The sequence below is a fragment of the Hypanus sabinus genome, chromosome 10 (assembly GCF_030144855.1).
Source record: "Hypanus sabinus isolate sHypSab1 chromosome 10, sHypSab1.hap1, whole genome shotgun sequence".
Classification (NCBI taxonomy): domain Eukaryota; kingdom Metazoa; phylum Chordata; class Chondrichthyes; order Myliobatiformes; family Dasyatidae; genus Hypanus; species Hypanus sabinus.
The window spans coordinates 18,052,937-18,069,953 of NC_082715.1; the positions used below are offsets into that span (position 1 = coordinate 18,052,937).

Genomic DNA, 17,017 nt, shown 5'->3' on the forward strand with positions numbered 1-17,017 from the left:
GCATGAATGCAATCGATGCCCCATTGCATGAATAGGATCTGGAGACCACAGTAATCAACACTCATTTTCGGTGTGTTGGTGGGAAGATCCAGACATTTGAAAACTACATGTAACCCTGCCCCTCCCCTTCCCCCTCGACCCTCCTCCCCCCTCTTCCCCTCTGTGCTGTCTGTTACCACTCCGTTTAGTGTTGGTTTGTGCACTGGGTCAATTTTCCTTGCAGTCCAAATCTGAGGAATGCACTCAATTCCTAATAAGTAGCTCCAACATCTCCTGAGGACTATACATGAAGGTCCTTGAGCACGAAGTGTACCTGGGATTTGTTGGGTAACTCAGCAAAGTTAGCTTGTTGATTACACCTGTGGAAGTCAGTACTGTATATGTAAAGTAGCAAGTGCCAATGAATTATGGGAGCATCTGCTTTTGGCACATTGTCCAGCTGTTGGGGATTATGGGAACTATAGTTCTTTATACATTCTGTAGTTCTCCAGGAAGTATATCCACCTCTAATTTTGTGACTACATGTGATCGCGGTCTTCATGTCATGGTGTGCGCTGGTAATATTGGAAACCAAGTGCGGAGGTGAAACAAAGACGGCGATGAGAGTTTATTCATAAAAATTCAAAAAGAACATTGATGGCTCAGCCAAGAAGTAACATTCTCAAAACTAGGACCCCGTGGCTAGTGCTCATTGGGCATCCTCTTAAAAACAGGTAACACGGAATTCCTGAGTCTATCAAAATAAACTTGAGCTTTAACAGAAAGCACCAGGAGACCACATTACAAAGAGTGAATCACTTGAGAAAATCTAAATGATTAATGACTGTCATTAAATAACAATTAACCAATTTGGGTGCTGTAAAACCTTGGGACCCAATGCTCTCTGGTGCCCCATACAGGCCTGAAGAACTTATTATGCTTCATGGTCCTGTGACAGAGAGGAACAACAAGAAGACATAAACTTTTAATTGTATACAGACGGCAATAACTTGTGTTTCAATGGCCTTTTAGGAGGTCTAATGGGTGAAAAAAGTGTTCCATAAAAGTACTTCATAAAAGTAAAATCATTGGCAAGGCTAATGACCCATGCATTAGGAAGATTACCCAATTCGTAAGAGTCATTGAAAACATTGGTGACTTTGAGATTTAATTCTTCACGCTGTGAAATTAGGTTGGAAGTAGAGGTTGAAATTTCATCCCTTCAGATTTAATTATGACAGAAACAGAGGACATTCGGCCCATCAATCAATGGTGGCTGTGTTCTTGTAACCTGTTCTCTCTCATATGCTTATTAACACTTGCAGATTCTCCCATCAGTCACCTGCACGAGGGGCAATATATAGAGGCTGATTAATCAAACAGCCAGCAAGGCTTTAGAATGTGGGAGGAAACCAGAGAACCTGTAGGAAACCCAGACTGTCCCTGTGAGGATGTGCAAATTCCCCACAGACCGTGCCAGAAGTCAGAATCAAGCATGGCATTAAATGTTCTACCTTTTTGTTTTAAAACTTCCTTTGAATGCCATGAGCTAGTATTTCTTTCTCATCCCTTACTGCCCTTATGATGGAGATAATAAAGTGCTTTATTCAACTACCTGATGAAGGTATTTCCACAGTGTTGTTATGTAGGGAGTTCCACACTACAATAAGGGGGTGAAGATTATTTTGAAGCCAGGTTGGTGTGTGTCCTGGCGAACTTGAGAGCCTCTTGTTCCAATGTGCCTGCTACCTTGGCGCTTCTGGATGGTTGAAGTTAAAGGTTTGAGAAGTACCAACCAACCAAACATGAGGCTGCACACAGACTCATGATTCAAGGGTTTCATATTAGAATGGGTGTCAGGGTGGAGATACATCTCTACCAAAGGAGGTGTGAGGCACTCCTTCCCTCTGATAGCCTGCAGGTCACCTTTGGGTGAGGAGTAGCATCTGCTTAGAACTCCCTTCCCCCAGCCCTTTCAGGGTCATGTGAAGCCATGGGAGCAGGTGGTGAATGGTGAACATCACAAGTCCTGGTGATTTGACCAGTAGCAGACAGTCTCTGAAGAGTATTGATAATGGCTGGGGTCACCCACCTTATAAAGACACTGCCCAGAAGAAGGCAATGGCAAACCACTTCTGTAGAAAAATTCGCCAGGAACAATAATGGTCATGAGTCCATGATTGCCCACATCAAATGACACGGCACATAATGATGATAAATATTACAAACTTGACTTGTGTCTTTGCAGAGCTATGAGGTGAGTCACTCATACAAGTCAAGTTTATAGTCATTTAACTGTACACATGTACACTGTCAAACGAGACAATGTTTCTCTGAACTGGGTGAGGAGGGTAAAGCACATAACACACAATAACTTATGAAAGTAGGGATGGTCTACAGATGAAATATGCATAAGCAATAAACTAAAGTGCATAAATTAAATATTGTAAGGTACAGAACAAATTAGCCAGTGACAAATGTGTTGCAGCAGTGAGTTCAGAAGACTAATGGCCTGAAGGAAGAAATTGTTTTCCCATTCTGACCGTTCTTGTCTTTATGCATTGGAGTCTCCTGCCTGATGGTAGAAAGTCAAAGAGGATGCTGAATGGATGGGTGGGATCCTTGATAATACTAAGGGCCCTGTGTACACAGTGCTCCCTGATAAATGTCCCAGATGGATGGTAGGGAGACCACAAGGATCCTCTCAGCCGTTCTCACAGATTTTTGTAGGGACTTCTGGTCCGATGCTTGGCTGCTCCCATGCCAGATGGAGATGCAGGTTGTCGGAATGCTCTCGATGGTGCTCCTGTACAATTCAGTGAAGGTTGGGTGGGGTGGGGGGAGCCTTGCTTGCCTCAATCTCCTTAGGAAGTGGGGGCACTGCTGAGCCTTCTTGTTCAGGGAGGTGATATTAAAGGACCAGGTGAGGTCTTTCATAATGTAAACTCCCAGGAACCTGGTGCACTTAACTCTTTCTAAGGAGGAGCCATGCATTCGCAGAAGGGGGTGGGTCATCTTAGGGTCCGAGTCCATAGGACACTAAAAGCTGCTACGCAGGTTGACTCTGTGGTTAAGAAAGCATACGGTGCATTGGCCTTCATCAGTCATGGGATTAAGTTTAAGAGCTGAGAGGTAATGTTGCAGCTATATAGGACCTTGGTCAGACCCCACTTAGAGTACTGTGCTCAGTTCTGGTCGCCTCACTACAGGAAGGATGTGGAAACCATAGAAAGGGTGCAGAGGAGATTTACAAGGATGTTGCCTGGATTGGAGAGCATGCCTTATGAGAATAGGTTGAGTGAACTTGGCTTTTTCTCCATGGAGCGACGGAGGATGAGAGGTGACCTGATAGAGGTGTACAAGATGATGAGAGGCGTTGATTGTGTGGATACTAAGAGACTTTTTCCCAGGGCTGAAATAGTTGCCACAAGAGGACACAGTTTTAAGGTGCTGGGGAGTAGGTACAGAGGAGATGTCAGGGGTAAATTTTTTTATGTAGAGAGTGGTGAGTGCAAGGAGTAGTGAGTGGTGAGTGGTGGCTGCTAGCGACATTGGTGGAGGCGGATACGATAGGGTCTTTTAAGAGACTTTTGGATAGGTACATGGAGCTTAGAAAAATAGGGGGCTATGTGTAACCCTAGGTGATTTCTAAGGTAAGGACATGTTAGGCACAGCTTTGTGGGTCAAAGGGCCTGTATTTTGCTGTAGGTTTTCTATGTTTCCATCTGCACCTTCCTGAAGTCAGCAGTGATTTCCTTGGTCTACATTCAGACACCAATTCACCAGCCACTTCGTTTCTTCTCAGTACTCTGCCTCATCATTGCTGTTGATGAGATTACCCACAATTGTGTCATCCGCAAACTTGATGACACAGTCATACATCAGCAATGCAAACAGCAGTGGGGCTGAGCACACAACCCTGGCAAGGCCAGTGCTCAGTGTTATGGGACTAAAGATGCTTCTGACCACATGGACTGACTGTTATGAAGTCCAGTATCCAGTTTCAGAGGGAGATGTTGAGACCTAGTGAGGACCGTTTCCCGACAAGCTTCTGGGGTATGATGGTGTTAAAAGCCAAACTTAACTCTATAAGCAGCAGCCTGAAATATGAGACCTCATTTTCCAGTGGGACAGGACAGGATGGAGGGCAGAGGCTATTACATCATCAGAGGATCGATTTGAGCAATAACTAGAAATGGTTCAATGTAGCTGGGAGAAAGGCTTTAATGTGCTCCATGCCCAGTCGCTCACAGCATTTCATAATGGCTGATGTTAATGTAACCAGATGATAGTCATCTAACATTAACTGAGTGAAATCAGTTTTAGCTCTAAATGTTGGAGATGGTCAGACAGCTTCTGTAGAAATTGCTTCTCTAGAGAGTGAAACAGTGTTAATATCCTTTCATCTGAATGGATCTGATATACTCTGGTGGCCAAAGTACTCATGCTACGATTGTGAATTTTGCTAACCTCCAGGATGTTAGAAATGGCAAAGATGTCAGTGGTAGAACCATTGAAAGTAAAAAGTAAATATTAAACTCTTTTTGAATCTGATCATTGTTTGGCATCAAGTGGTATAACTAATCCATGTTTCATTTAATGATGAGTTGTGAATAAAATTGACAAATATTATTAAACAACCCAACTTCTGAACTTATAATGGGAGCCATTTATTGGCATGATAACTGAAGATAATTGGGCCTATGACTTTTCTATGAGAAACTCTGTCCTGGGAATAGGATATTGATTCAAATTTATCAGGGTTTCTTGATGCCAAACTCAGTTAAACCTGTCTTGATGTCAATGACAGAGTTACATTCAAATCAGCAGTTTTGATCATGCTTGGGCCAAGGGTTTAATGAAGTCTGGAATTGAATGATACTGATATAACACATTCTGATTATTAATGGGCAGCAAAGAGCTGCCTGATAGCACTTCTATCAGTTTGTTGTGGTTGAAAGTAGACGCACAGTGCAGTAACGGTCTAGATAGCAATTATCTGCTTTTATGTGGTGAGGAGGTTTACACATTTAAACCCTAAGACCTAATTTAGGCCATTTGGCCCATTGAATCTGCTTCACAATTGCATCATTGCAGATCTCTTATCCTTCTCCTACATTCTCCCCATAACTCTTGACGCCCACAAAAATCAAGAACCTATCAACCTCTGCCTTAGATGTGCCCATTGACTTGGTGTTCACATCTATCTGTGCCAATGATTTTCACAGATTCACCATCATCTAGCTAAAGATATTATTCCTTATCTTGGGGTTTTGTTGGGCTGATGCCAAATCATTTAAACTGCCTACTCCCATTGACCTGGACTAGGACCATAGCCCTCCATACCCCTACCATTCATGTGCCTATCCAGACTTTACTTAAATGTTGAAACCAAGCTGACAGTCACCACTTGTGCTGGCAGCTCATTCCACACTCTGAGTGAAGAAGTTTTCCCTCATGTTTCACTACTCTCCCAGTTTTGGTGTCATCCTCATATTTGCTGATCCAGTTAGCCGCATTATCACCCAGGTCATTGATACAGATGACAAACAACAATGGACCCAGCACTGATCCCTGGGGCACACCACTAGTCACAGGCCACTATTCAGAGAGGCAACTATCTACTATCACTCTCTGGTTTCTCCAACAAAGCCAAAGTCTAATCAAATTTACTAACATCTTGAATGCTGAGCAATTGAACCATCTTGACCAACCTCCCATGAGGGACGTTGTCAAATGCCTTGCGAAAGTCCATGTAGACTACATCCACTGCCTAGCCTTCATCAACTTTCCTGGTAACTTCCTCAATAAACTCTAAGATTGAATAGGCATGACCTACCACACATGAAGCCATGCTGACTATCCTTAATCAGTCCACATCTATCCAAATACTTATAAACCTAGTCCTTTAGAATATCTTCCAATAACTTTCCCATGACTGATGTCAGACTCACCGGCCTATAATTCCCTGGTTTATATTTAGAACCTTTCTTAAATAGCAGAACAACATTGGTATCCTCTAATCCTCTGATAGCTCCTGTCACTAAGGATGATTTAAATATCTTTGCTAGGGACCCACCAATTTCTACACTTGCCTCCTGTAGGGTCTAAGGGAACACCTTGTCAGGCCCTGGGGATTTATCCACTTGATTTACCAACACCTCCTCCTCTGTAATCTATACAGAGTCCAAGAAGTTGATGTCACTTTGTCTCATGTCTATCGACTCTGTATCCACCTCATGAATAAATACAGATACAATAAAAAGTTATAATCTCCCCCATCTGTTTTGGCTGTACACATGGGTTAACATTCTGATCTTCCAGAGGACCAATTTTGTTCCTTGCTCCTTTGCTCTTAACATATCTGTAGAATCTCTTGGGATTCTCCTTCACCTCGGCTACTAGGGCAACCTCATGCCTTCTTTTAGCCCTCCAGATTTCTTTCTTAAGCGCTCTCTTGCAATTATATTCCATTAGCACTTCATTTGTTTAAACCTGCTTGTACCTGCTATGCACCTCCTTGTTTCTCTTAACCAGGGCCTCAATATCTCTTGAAAACCAAGGTTCCCTACACTTGTTATATTTACCTTTTATTCTGTCAGGCACATATAAGCTTTGTACTCTCAAATTTTTGCATTTGAAGACCTCCTGCTTGCCAAGTACATTTTTGCCAGAAAACAGCCTGTCCCAATCCACACTTGCTAGTTAATTTCTGATACCATAAAAATCGGATTTACTCCAATATAGAATCTCATCCCATGGACCAGACCTATCTTTTTCAATATTTACTTTAAAACTGACTTCCGGTCAAGATGGCGTCTGCGTACAATGCTCCTTTGGCCGACATCTTCTGGACAGATCACGAATCTAAATATTTTACTTCTTTTATGTCTTTTATGTTTGTTTTTCGTCTTGACTGTGATTCTGGAACTTGAAATCTGTGATTTGCAGTTTGGAGATCACTTTGGTGCTTCTGCGGTCTCTGAGGGGATTCTGCCAGGCAAAGCAGCTTGCAGGAATCTTGTGGCAAGAAGGCTGTGACCCGATGTTGCACTCTATTTCGCTAATTAAAGCTTCTATTGTTCGGCGATTAAAATGACGAGGGAGATGGAAATGCTGGCTGCCTGCCTTTTTATCGCTGGTGAGATCGCTCTGCTACGGAGGGGGAGAATGTTGTCCAGGTTTTCTGCATTTTGGATGCGGACTTGGACTGCAGACATTTTTCCAGTCAAGTGGAGTTTTTTTTTGTATTTTGTGTTTTCTGCCCAATCTTTCTCACTTTTGGTGTGTGCTGGGGAGGGGGATTGAAGGTCGATGTGCATGTTCTGCTTTTGTTCATTTTTTGTGTGTGCGAGGAGGTATTTGGGGGTTGATGATCGTTTCTTGGTTTCATGGCTATCCGGAGAAGAAGACTTTCAGAGTTGTATACTTAGAAAATAAATGAACTTTTGAACCTTTGAGCTAAAGGCATTGTGGTCACCAGATGCAAAGTGTTCCCCTGTACAAACTTCTGTCTCCTGCACAGCCTCATTCGCTAATGGCAGATCCAGTATCGCACACTATCATTGGGACTTCTACGCACTGATTAAGGAAACTTTCCTGAACACATTTGACAAACTCTATTCCATCTAGTCCTTTGACAGTATGGGAGTCCCAGTGTGGAAAGTTAAAATCACCTACTATAACAACTGTCTGTTTCTTTCAACAGACTGCTATCTCTCTACAAATTTGTTCCTCTAAATGCCTTGGACTGTTGGGTGGTCTGTAATATAGACCCAATAACGTGGTTATACCTTCCTTATTTCTCAGTTCCACTAGATGAATTCTCCAGTCTGCCCTAATATCTTCCCTGACTAGTAACGCCATTCACTCCTCTTTCAACTTATCCCACGCTGTCATGCCTAAAACAATGGAATCCCGGAATATTGAGTTATCAGTCCTTCCCCTCCTGCAACCAAGTCTCACCAATGGTTACAATATCATAATTCCAGGTGGTGATCCATGCCCTGGGCTCAACTGCCTTTCCTACAATTCTTCTTGCATTGAAATTTACACGGATCAGGATTCTAGTTGCACCATGCTCAACCTTTGGATTCCTAACTTTGCGGTCTTACCAATATCTGTCTCCACAGCCTCTCCACTAACTATTCTGGCACTCTGGTTCCCATCCCCTGCAACTCTAGTTTAAGCCTCACTGTGTAGCATTAGCAAACCTTACTGCTAAGATATTAATCCTGTTCTAGTTCAGGTGCAAACCGTCTCGTCTGTCCAGGCAACACACACAAAATGCTGGTGGAACACAGCAGGCCAAGCAGCATCTATAGGAAGAAGCGCTGTCGATGTTTTGGGCCAAGACCCTTTGTCAGGACTAACTGTACAGGATCCACCTTCCCTGGAAGAGAGTCCAAAGATCCAAAAATCTTATGCCCTCCCTCCTACACCAGCTCCTTAGCCACGTACAGTATTAAACTGTATACTCTTCCTATTTCTGGCCCCACTAGCACGTAGCATGGGCTGCAATCCTGAGATCACAACTCTGGAGGTCCTGCCCTTTAACTTTGCATCTAACTCCCTAAACTCCCTAGGCAAGACCTCGTCTCTTGTCCTACACATGTCATTGGTACCTACATGGCCCATGACTTCTGGTTGTTCACTCTCCCACTTGAGAATGCTGAGGACTTGATTCAAGATGTCCTGGACCCTGTCACCTGGGAGGTAACATACCATCTGGGAATTTAGTTCTTGCCCACAGAACCTCTTGTCTGTTCCCCTAACTAACAAATCCCCCATCATCACAGCTTGCCTCTTCTCCCCCTTCCCTTCTGAGTCACAGCGCCAAAGACCCGACCCTTGTAACTTCCTTCTGGTAGGTCATGCCCCCTAACAGTATTCAAACTGATATACTTGTTGTTGAGGGGGATGACCACAGGGGTACCCTGCACTGGCTCCTTCACCCCTTTCCCCTTCCTGACTGTTGCACAGTTTCCTCTGTCCTGCAACTTGGGTGTAACTACCTCTCCATATGTCCTATCTTGCCCTCAGCCTCAAATGATCTGGAGTTCATCTAGTTCCAGCTCCAACTCCTTAACATGGATTGTTAGAAGCTACAGCTGAATGCCCTGGAGGTCTCCCTGCTTTCCCACATGCTGCAAGAGGAGCATTCCATTATCCTGTCTGGCATCTCTACTGTCCTAGCTGAGCAAATATAAAGAAAATGGGGGGAGAGCCTCTACCTGCAGCCTTTTGTTTTTGACTGAAGTCTCTCTTCTCTGAAAGCTTGAAGACCTAAACCCTCAAAATCTCCACTCTAACTCTGTCCACTCCAATGATGGCCACTGTGATGATTGCTGACCCACTTGCTCCTGCCTTACTTAATTTTTTTTCTAGCTGAATCCATCCCAAATGCTGATTGGCTGCTGGTCAAAGCTCCAAAAATGCTGCGAGTGGCTGCCCTTAATGGTCCATCAGTGAACCTGAGAGATTTATGTCCTCTCAAGCTTCTTATACCTCCAAGAGGTCACTGTTCAAAGCTCCTTAGGATTCTCCTTCACCTTGTCTGCTCTAGCAGACTCCTAAGGGCTTCAACAGATGTTCAGAGCAAAAGGATTGCAAGGGACAAAATTGATCTTCTGGAAGATCAGAATGGTAATTGATGTGCGGAGCCAAAAGAGATGGGGGAGGTGAAGGACACAGAGTCTATAGAAGTGAGTCTAAAGCAGCAGCGGGATCATGAACCTATACAGATTACAGATGATGAAGTGTTTGCTGCCCTGAGGTAAATTAGTGTGGACAAATCCCCAGGGTCTGACAAGGTGTTCCCTTGGGCCCTGTGGGAGGAAATCCCAGGGGTCCTAGTAGAGATATTTAAATCATCCTCAACAACAGGTGAGATACCAGACGAATGGAAGATGGCTAATGTTGTTCCACTGCTTAAGAAATGCTCTAAGAATAAACCAGGAAATTATAGGCTGGTGAGCCTGACATCAGTAGTGGGAAAGTTAAGTGACTGGATAGTTGAGTATTTGGATAGACAGGGACAGATTAGGATGGTATTGTGCATGGTAGGTCATGTCTAACCAATCTTATAGTGTTTTTGTGGAAGATACCAGGAAAGTTGATGAAGGCAAGGCACTGGACATTGTCTACATGGACTTTAGAAAGGCCTTTGGGAGGTTGGTCAAGATGGTTCATATGCTCGTTATTCAAGATGAAGTAGTAAATTAGATTAGACATTGGCTTTATGGGAGAAGTCAGAGAGTGGTAGTAGAAGGCTGTCTCTCTGACTGGAGGCCTGTGACTAGTAGTGTGCCGCAGGGATTAGTGCTGAGTCTGTTGTTGTTTATCATCCATATCAGTAACCTGGTTGATATGTGTTTAACTGGATCAGCAAGTTTGTGGATGACACCAAGATTGGGGGTGTAGTGGAAAGCGAAAAAGGCTATCAAAACTTGCAGCAGGATCTGGACTAGCTGGAAAAACGGGCTGAAAAATGACAGGTGTAATTTCATGCAGTCAAATGTGAGGTGATGCACTTTGAGAGGACCAACCAGGGTGGGCCTTACACAGGGAATTGTAGAGCACTGAGGAATGTCATAGAACAAAGGGACCAGGGAATACGGGTCCATAGTTTATTGAAAGAGGCATCATAGGTTGACAGGTACCAGGAAAGGTTTTTGCACATTGGCCTTCATAGAGCAAAGTATTGAGCACAGGAGGTGGGATGTTAGTATTGAAGTTGTATAAGATGTTGGTGAGACCTAAATTGGAGTGTTATGTGCAGTTTCGGTCACCTACCTACAGGAAAGATGTGTAACTCTCGATTCGGCTAGCGGCTTAATATAGGGGATGATAGCTTCCTGGCCTGGCCAAACTTAAGAAATCTCGTTTGGGTGGAAGCTACGTTATGTGTCCCTGTTGCAAATCAGTACCACGAACTGAGCTTTATCACTCTGAGTATAACTATATTGTTAATAAAGAAAACAAAAAAGAAAAAGGGTCCATTTTCATGAAACAGTCTAATGCGCAACGTTGGAGCTCACTGATAAGGCGGTTCGACCATCACTGACCTCCTCTGATCGTCGCTGACCTTCGGACCCTCGCTCCAAATCCGCTTCGTCCGGCGGTCTACCAACTCTCTCCATTTGCGTCTTCTCTCCCATAGAACATAGAAGTTTGAGGGGAGATTTTATGGAGGTATATAAATTTACGAGGGGTTAGGTAGGGTAAATACAAGCAGGCTTTTCCCACTGACGTTGGGTGAGACTGTAATGAGAGGTCATGGGTTAAAGTTGAAAGGTGAAATGTTTAAGGAGAGCATGAGGGGAAGCTTCTTCTCTCAGAGAGTGTGGAACAAGTTGCCTGCGCAAGAGATGCAATATTGATTTCAACGCTTAAGAGAAGTCTGGTTAGTTACATGACTGGGAGTGGTATTGAGGGCTATGATCCTGGTGGGTCTAGGCAGTTTAAAAGGTTTGGCATGGACTAGATGGGCTGAAGGGTCTGTTTCTCTACTGTAGTTTTCTGCAACTCTATGACAGTAATTCAAAAAACCATGCGTACTAAAGTGGTGCTTAGGAAAGCATCATTGAACGCACAACATATCAAACCTTGAAGTATATTGAATACTACAGCAGAGGACTGGAGACATCTCCTCAGTGCCCACTTTATTGGATAGAGGAGGTACCTAAGAAACTGTCCACTGAGTGTAATCTTCTGTTGCAACTTTGCATGTTAGTCCTGTTATAGATAAAGCTAGATTTACTCTTGGCACTCCTGAATGACATCAGGCTCAATGCAAATGATAGAGTGAAGAAAAGTCAGGCCATGGTTTTAGATGATATATCCCCATAGATCTTTGTAGGTACTAATTTCTGAGTTGCCCTGACTGGTTGCATCTAACCTAGTGGCGGTGGCATTTAACATAATTTACAGGTTTTTGCAATTTGCTTATGTCTTATTCCAGGGGTGTCAAACTCATTTTAGGTCACGGGCCGGATTGGGCAAAATGCAGCTTCATGCAGGCCGGATCAGTTGGGCACGTGCAAACGCAGCTTTCTTTGCCTCCGTTTTTTCGTGTCCTCATGTGTCTCAGTCTCTGCTATAACTACAAAGTGTTTCACTTCACAAATTCCGTTTCTTATGAAGAAGACTGCTGAGCAAGTATTATTTTTATGATTGGTATTAACTTACAATCATAGGCTTCATGTCGCCGGGCCATTAATAATTAAAATAATAGATCTATCTAAAATGTTCTCGCGGGCTGGATATAATTGTACGCCGGGCCGGATATGGCCTGCGGGCCTTGAGTTTGACACCTATGTCTTATTCAATAAACAATCCGGTCCCAAACCAGAAGTGCAGCAGAAGGTGATAATGTTGCCAGACAGTGTCATATTCTGGAAAATGTACCAAAACTTAACAAAATGCCAGTGGAAGTGTTTGATCTCAACATTTAAGAGAAATTTGGATAGGCACATGGATTGGAACAGTATAGAGGGCAATGACTTGGTTGCAGGATGATGGGATTAGGCAGAACAATAACTCAGCATGGATTAGATGGGCTGAAACATCTGTTTCTGTGCTGTACTGTTCTGTGATTCTATGTCACTATGAACTTTACAAAAATAGCAGAGCTTGACTCAAGTTGATATCAAAAATTTCAATTATTTTTTAAGGGAAATGAACAGTGCTTTTTTAAGGAACAGGAAATTTTAAAGGAAGATTTCAATTATTCTTCTATAATCTGCAAATGCACGAGGAAAAGTAAATGACATTTAAGTGCATTAATTTTTAAACAACTGCAGATGTTGTAGATCTGAAATAAAAACCAGAAATACTGGAAGTAATGAGATGCTTGAACTGAGACAAGAGCAGGGATTACTGGGAATGCTCCACAGATCAGATGTCTGAGCGTGGCGTGGCTGAGCAGGGCTGGTATTTTGTGTCAATGACTATTCTAGGTGCGGTGGGGAATGGGTATGAGCTTTGGAATGATGCATCAATTGTTTCTTTCTCTGCAGATGCTGCCTGGCCTGCTGAGTGACCCACACTTTCAGTTTTTATTTCAGATTTCCAGCACTGCAGAATTTTACATTTTTAATCTTTAGGGAGTCCCAGTGTAACTCAGTATTTTTGTTTGTCCACAGACGTTGCTTGCAACTGCTCAATTTTCCTAGCTTTCTCCTTTATTTCAGGAAACATCATTGTTCCGTGTTGGACAATTCCAGCAATTTTTTTTTCATCAGACTATAATACATCAGAGCAGAATTAGGCCATTTGGGCCATCAAGGCTGCTCTACCATTCCATTATGGCAGATTTATTATCCCACTCCTGTCTTTCCCCATAACCTTTGACACCCTTATGAATCAAGAACTTACCAACCTCCACTTTAAATTTACCCAATGGCATGGCACCGACTCCACAGCCATGTGTCGCAATGAATTCTACAAATTCACCACCCTCTGGCTAAAGAAATTCCTCCTCATCTTTGTCCTAAATGTTCATACCTCCATTCTGAGGCTGCTTCCACTGGCCTTTGACCCCTGTACTATAGGAAACATCCTCTTCATGTCAATATTTGGTGTGTTTCAATGAGATTTCCCCCTCATTCTCTACAGACTGGCTGCCATTAACAAGGCATCTTCACTCTCCCTCAGTTGTTACCAATCTAACACTTCACTTTCATTTAGTCTCCCCCATCACAGACATTCTCTTTGTTCTCCACATCCACCTCATTGCACTGTAACTGATATTTTCTGTTCTAAGGACCTGAAACAAGAAGTAACAAACAAAATGCTGGAGGAACTCGGAGGACAAGCAGCATCCAGTCAGAGTCATAGAAAAGCAGAGCACAGAACAGGCCCTTCGGCCCATCCAGTCCATGCCGAAACCATTTAAACTGCCTCCTCCCATCGACCTGCACCGGGACCATAGGCCTCCATACACCTGCCGTCCCTGTACCCATCCGATTTTCACGTAAATGTTGAAATTGAGCTCGCGAGCACCACTTGCGCTGGCAGCTCGTTCCACTCTCTCATGAGCCCTCTGATTGAAGTTTCCCCTCACGGTCTCCTTAAACTTTTTACCTTTCACCCTTAATCCATGACCTCTTGTAGCCCAATCCAACCTCCGTGGGGAAAAAAGCGTGTTTGCATTTACCCCATAACTTGATACACGTGGAGGGAGTGGACTGTCCACATTTCAGATTGAGTCCCTTCTCCTGGATGACAGCCCAGCAGAGATGCTGCTCGGCCTGCTGAGGTCCTCCAGCGTCGTCTATTGCCTCAGATTCCAGCATCTGCAGTCTGTTGTGTCTCCACAGTTTGTGTTCCCAAAGATTTGTCTGACATTTTTTTTCTTTAGTGTGTTCCCCTGTTAAAGATACACATAGAAGCAGCAACCTAGAATATAGAAAAGGGGAAAAAGACTAAAAAATCTTATAAGACCATAGGATAGCGGAGCAGAAGTAGGCCATTTGGCCCATTGAGTCTGCTCCGCCATTAAATTATGGGCTGATCCAAATTTTCCAGTCATCCCCACTCCCCAGCTTTCACCCTGGCTAATCAAGAACCTATCTATCTCTGCCTTAAATCCACCCAGTGACTTGGCCGCCACAGCCACTCGTGGCAACAAATTCCACAGATTTACCACCCTATGACTAAAATAATTTCTTCACATCTCAGTTCTAAAAGGAAGTCCTTCAATCCTGAAGTTGTCCCCTCTTGTCCTAGAATCTCCTACTGTGGGAAATAACTTTGCCATATCTAATTTATTCGGGCCTTTTAACATTCGAAGTATTTCTATGAGATGCCCCATCATTTTCCTGAACTCCAGGGAATACAGCCCGAGAGCTGCCAGACATTCCTCATACAGTAACCCTTTCATTCCCGGAATCATTCTTGTGAATCTTCTCTGAACCCTCTCCAATGTCAGTATATTCTTTCTAAAATAAGGACCCCAAAACTGCACACAATACTCCAAGGGTGGTCTCACGAGTGCCTTATAGAGCCTCAACATCACATCCCTGCTCTTATATTCTATACCTCTAGAAATGAATGCCAACATTGCATTCCTCTTCTTCAGAACCACCTCAACCTATAGGTTAACCTTAGGGTATCCTGCACAAGGACTCCCAAGTCCACTTACATCTCTGCATTTTGAATTCTCTCCTCATCTAAATAATAGTCTGAATAATTATCTAAATAATAGCTCCTCCCCCTATCTTTGTATTATCGCCAAATTTAGCCACAGATCCATTAATACCGTAATCCAAATCATTGACATATATTGTAAATCCTGGAAGTATTCAGCAGTTTAGGCAGCATCGATGGCACGATAAATCAAATTAAGACTTCAGGTCAATGGCCTTTCAACACAACTAGTTTTAATTGAGAGACTCCAGACGGCGGCATAAACTCATGAACTGCTTTGCAGAGCACACACACACAACTTAGGTAATTGTGTCCTGCATAACAGTTTATAAGTCAGGGGGTAAAAAAGCACGGTAAAGCCGGTCGCTCTTATTTTGAACAATAGCCAGGAAGATTAGGGCTGGGAATGGGAAGAGGATAGGGAGGCGGTTTGCGCCCTCGGCCGGGGCGTGGTTTACAGAATGAGATAACCGAGCTGACTCCGACTACAAGTCCCAGGTGTCCGTGGACCAGGCGGATGGAGGGAAGAATTCCCCCCCTGCCGGAGGGAACGAGAAACTCAGCTCATCCAGAGCAGGTGTTGGCTCATCCGCCGCACGTTCGCTGCCAACAGCCTCTCAGCCCCTGGTCTCCGCTTCAGTCCGGTGCTCGGGTCCCAGCGCCAGCGCCAGCGGCTCGGCGGGGAAGAGGGCGAGGGCGCGTCCAGTGCAACCGGCTCCCCACCATCGGTCCCCGCGCTGCAGGATGTTCCCTGCGTTTTAATCCAGCAATGATCCCCGAGCAGCGCAATCATGTTGCCACCATCGAGAACATCCCAGCCGAGGCCATCAACGCGTCGCCCACCCTGCTGCAGAGGATAAGAAAAGTATTCACTAGGTAAGAAAGCCACCCCAACCCCCGCCCCTCTCAGGGAGAGTCCCGTCCAGCCTCGGAAGACCTCCCACTCCCCCCAAGTCTCTCTCGAAGAGACCGCAATGAATCAGGTAACTGGCCACACTCGCGCTCAACTGCTGCTGTACCGGGCTCCCTCCGTCACCAACCGGGGGGGAAAAAGTTGTCGCCTCCTTTAAATTATGAACATAGCCGTTCTTCATCTACCTCGCCCTCAGTTCGTGTCACATTTAGAGTCATCGCGGCGCTCACACTAGTTATATTCCTCGAATATCCTGTTGCATCGAATTCAGTTGAAATTCAACAGACGAGTTGTGCTTCAGCATCCTTTCGATACCTTCAACCCACTTCATTATCATGCCAGTGATTAGTGATTGTTGGTGGATACTGAGCGGTGTTTCTATTGATCTCCGGTTGATGGAAAGATACGCTCTTTTTAAAAAAAAATTGTTTAATTGAGGTGCATTTACCTTGGACTTTACTACAGCGAGATTATCTGAGGTTAGAATCGTCAGTGTATTTTTTTTTGTTCAAGTGCCCCTTTCAAGACTGTGGGTAGGAAGCCGAAAGCCGGCGATGATCACTAATGCTCTTTGTGAGCTGTCTGTTTCCCTTTCATCGCTGGCTGTGGAAGGGTGCACCCGTCAGACAGGCGAGAGAGGTGGTGGAGGTTCTCCCCGTCTGGGGAAAACAAAACCCTGGTCGAACTCCACTAAACATCCGCCAGTATATTTTGCACTATTCCTGTAAGTTCGAAGCTCTTAAAACAAAAAAAAAGACAAATTACTTAAGAACAAGCGGAGCACGGGCACGGACACACGATGGGGATATTCTCAGCCATTTCTTCACACTGTGATAGTATTTCTTTGCGTGAGCAATGATGTGGACACTGCCCAATCTAAATTTTCTTTTGCATGCGTATTTGTGTCATATGTTTTCAAGGCATTTGTCTAAATCAGATTTTTTTTTTAAAAAAGTATCCATTTTGGCCATGCCA

At 44.1% G+C, this 17,017-nt stretch overlaps 1 protein-coding gene across 1 annotated transcript in view; it reads left to right on the plus strand.

Moving 5' to 3' along the window:
* Positions 1-15,505: 15,505 nt before the first annotated feature.
* slc35f1 (solute carrier family 35 member F1) overlaps positions 15,506-17,017 on the plus strand; it is a 356,182-nt gene continuing 354,670 nt past the window's right edge. Inside the window, exon 1 of the mRNA XM_059981464.1 lies at positions 15,506-16,005. Coding sequence (XP_059837447.1) covers positions 15,647-16,005 — 359 coding nt within the window. The 5' untranslated portion in view covers positions 15,506-15,646. The remainder of the gene's footprint in view (positions 16,006-17,017) is intronic.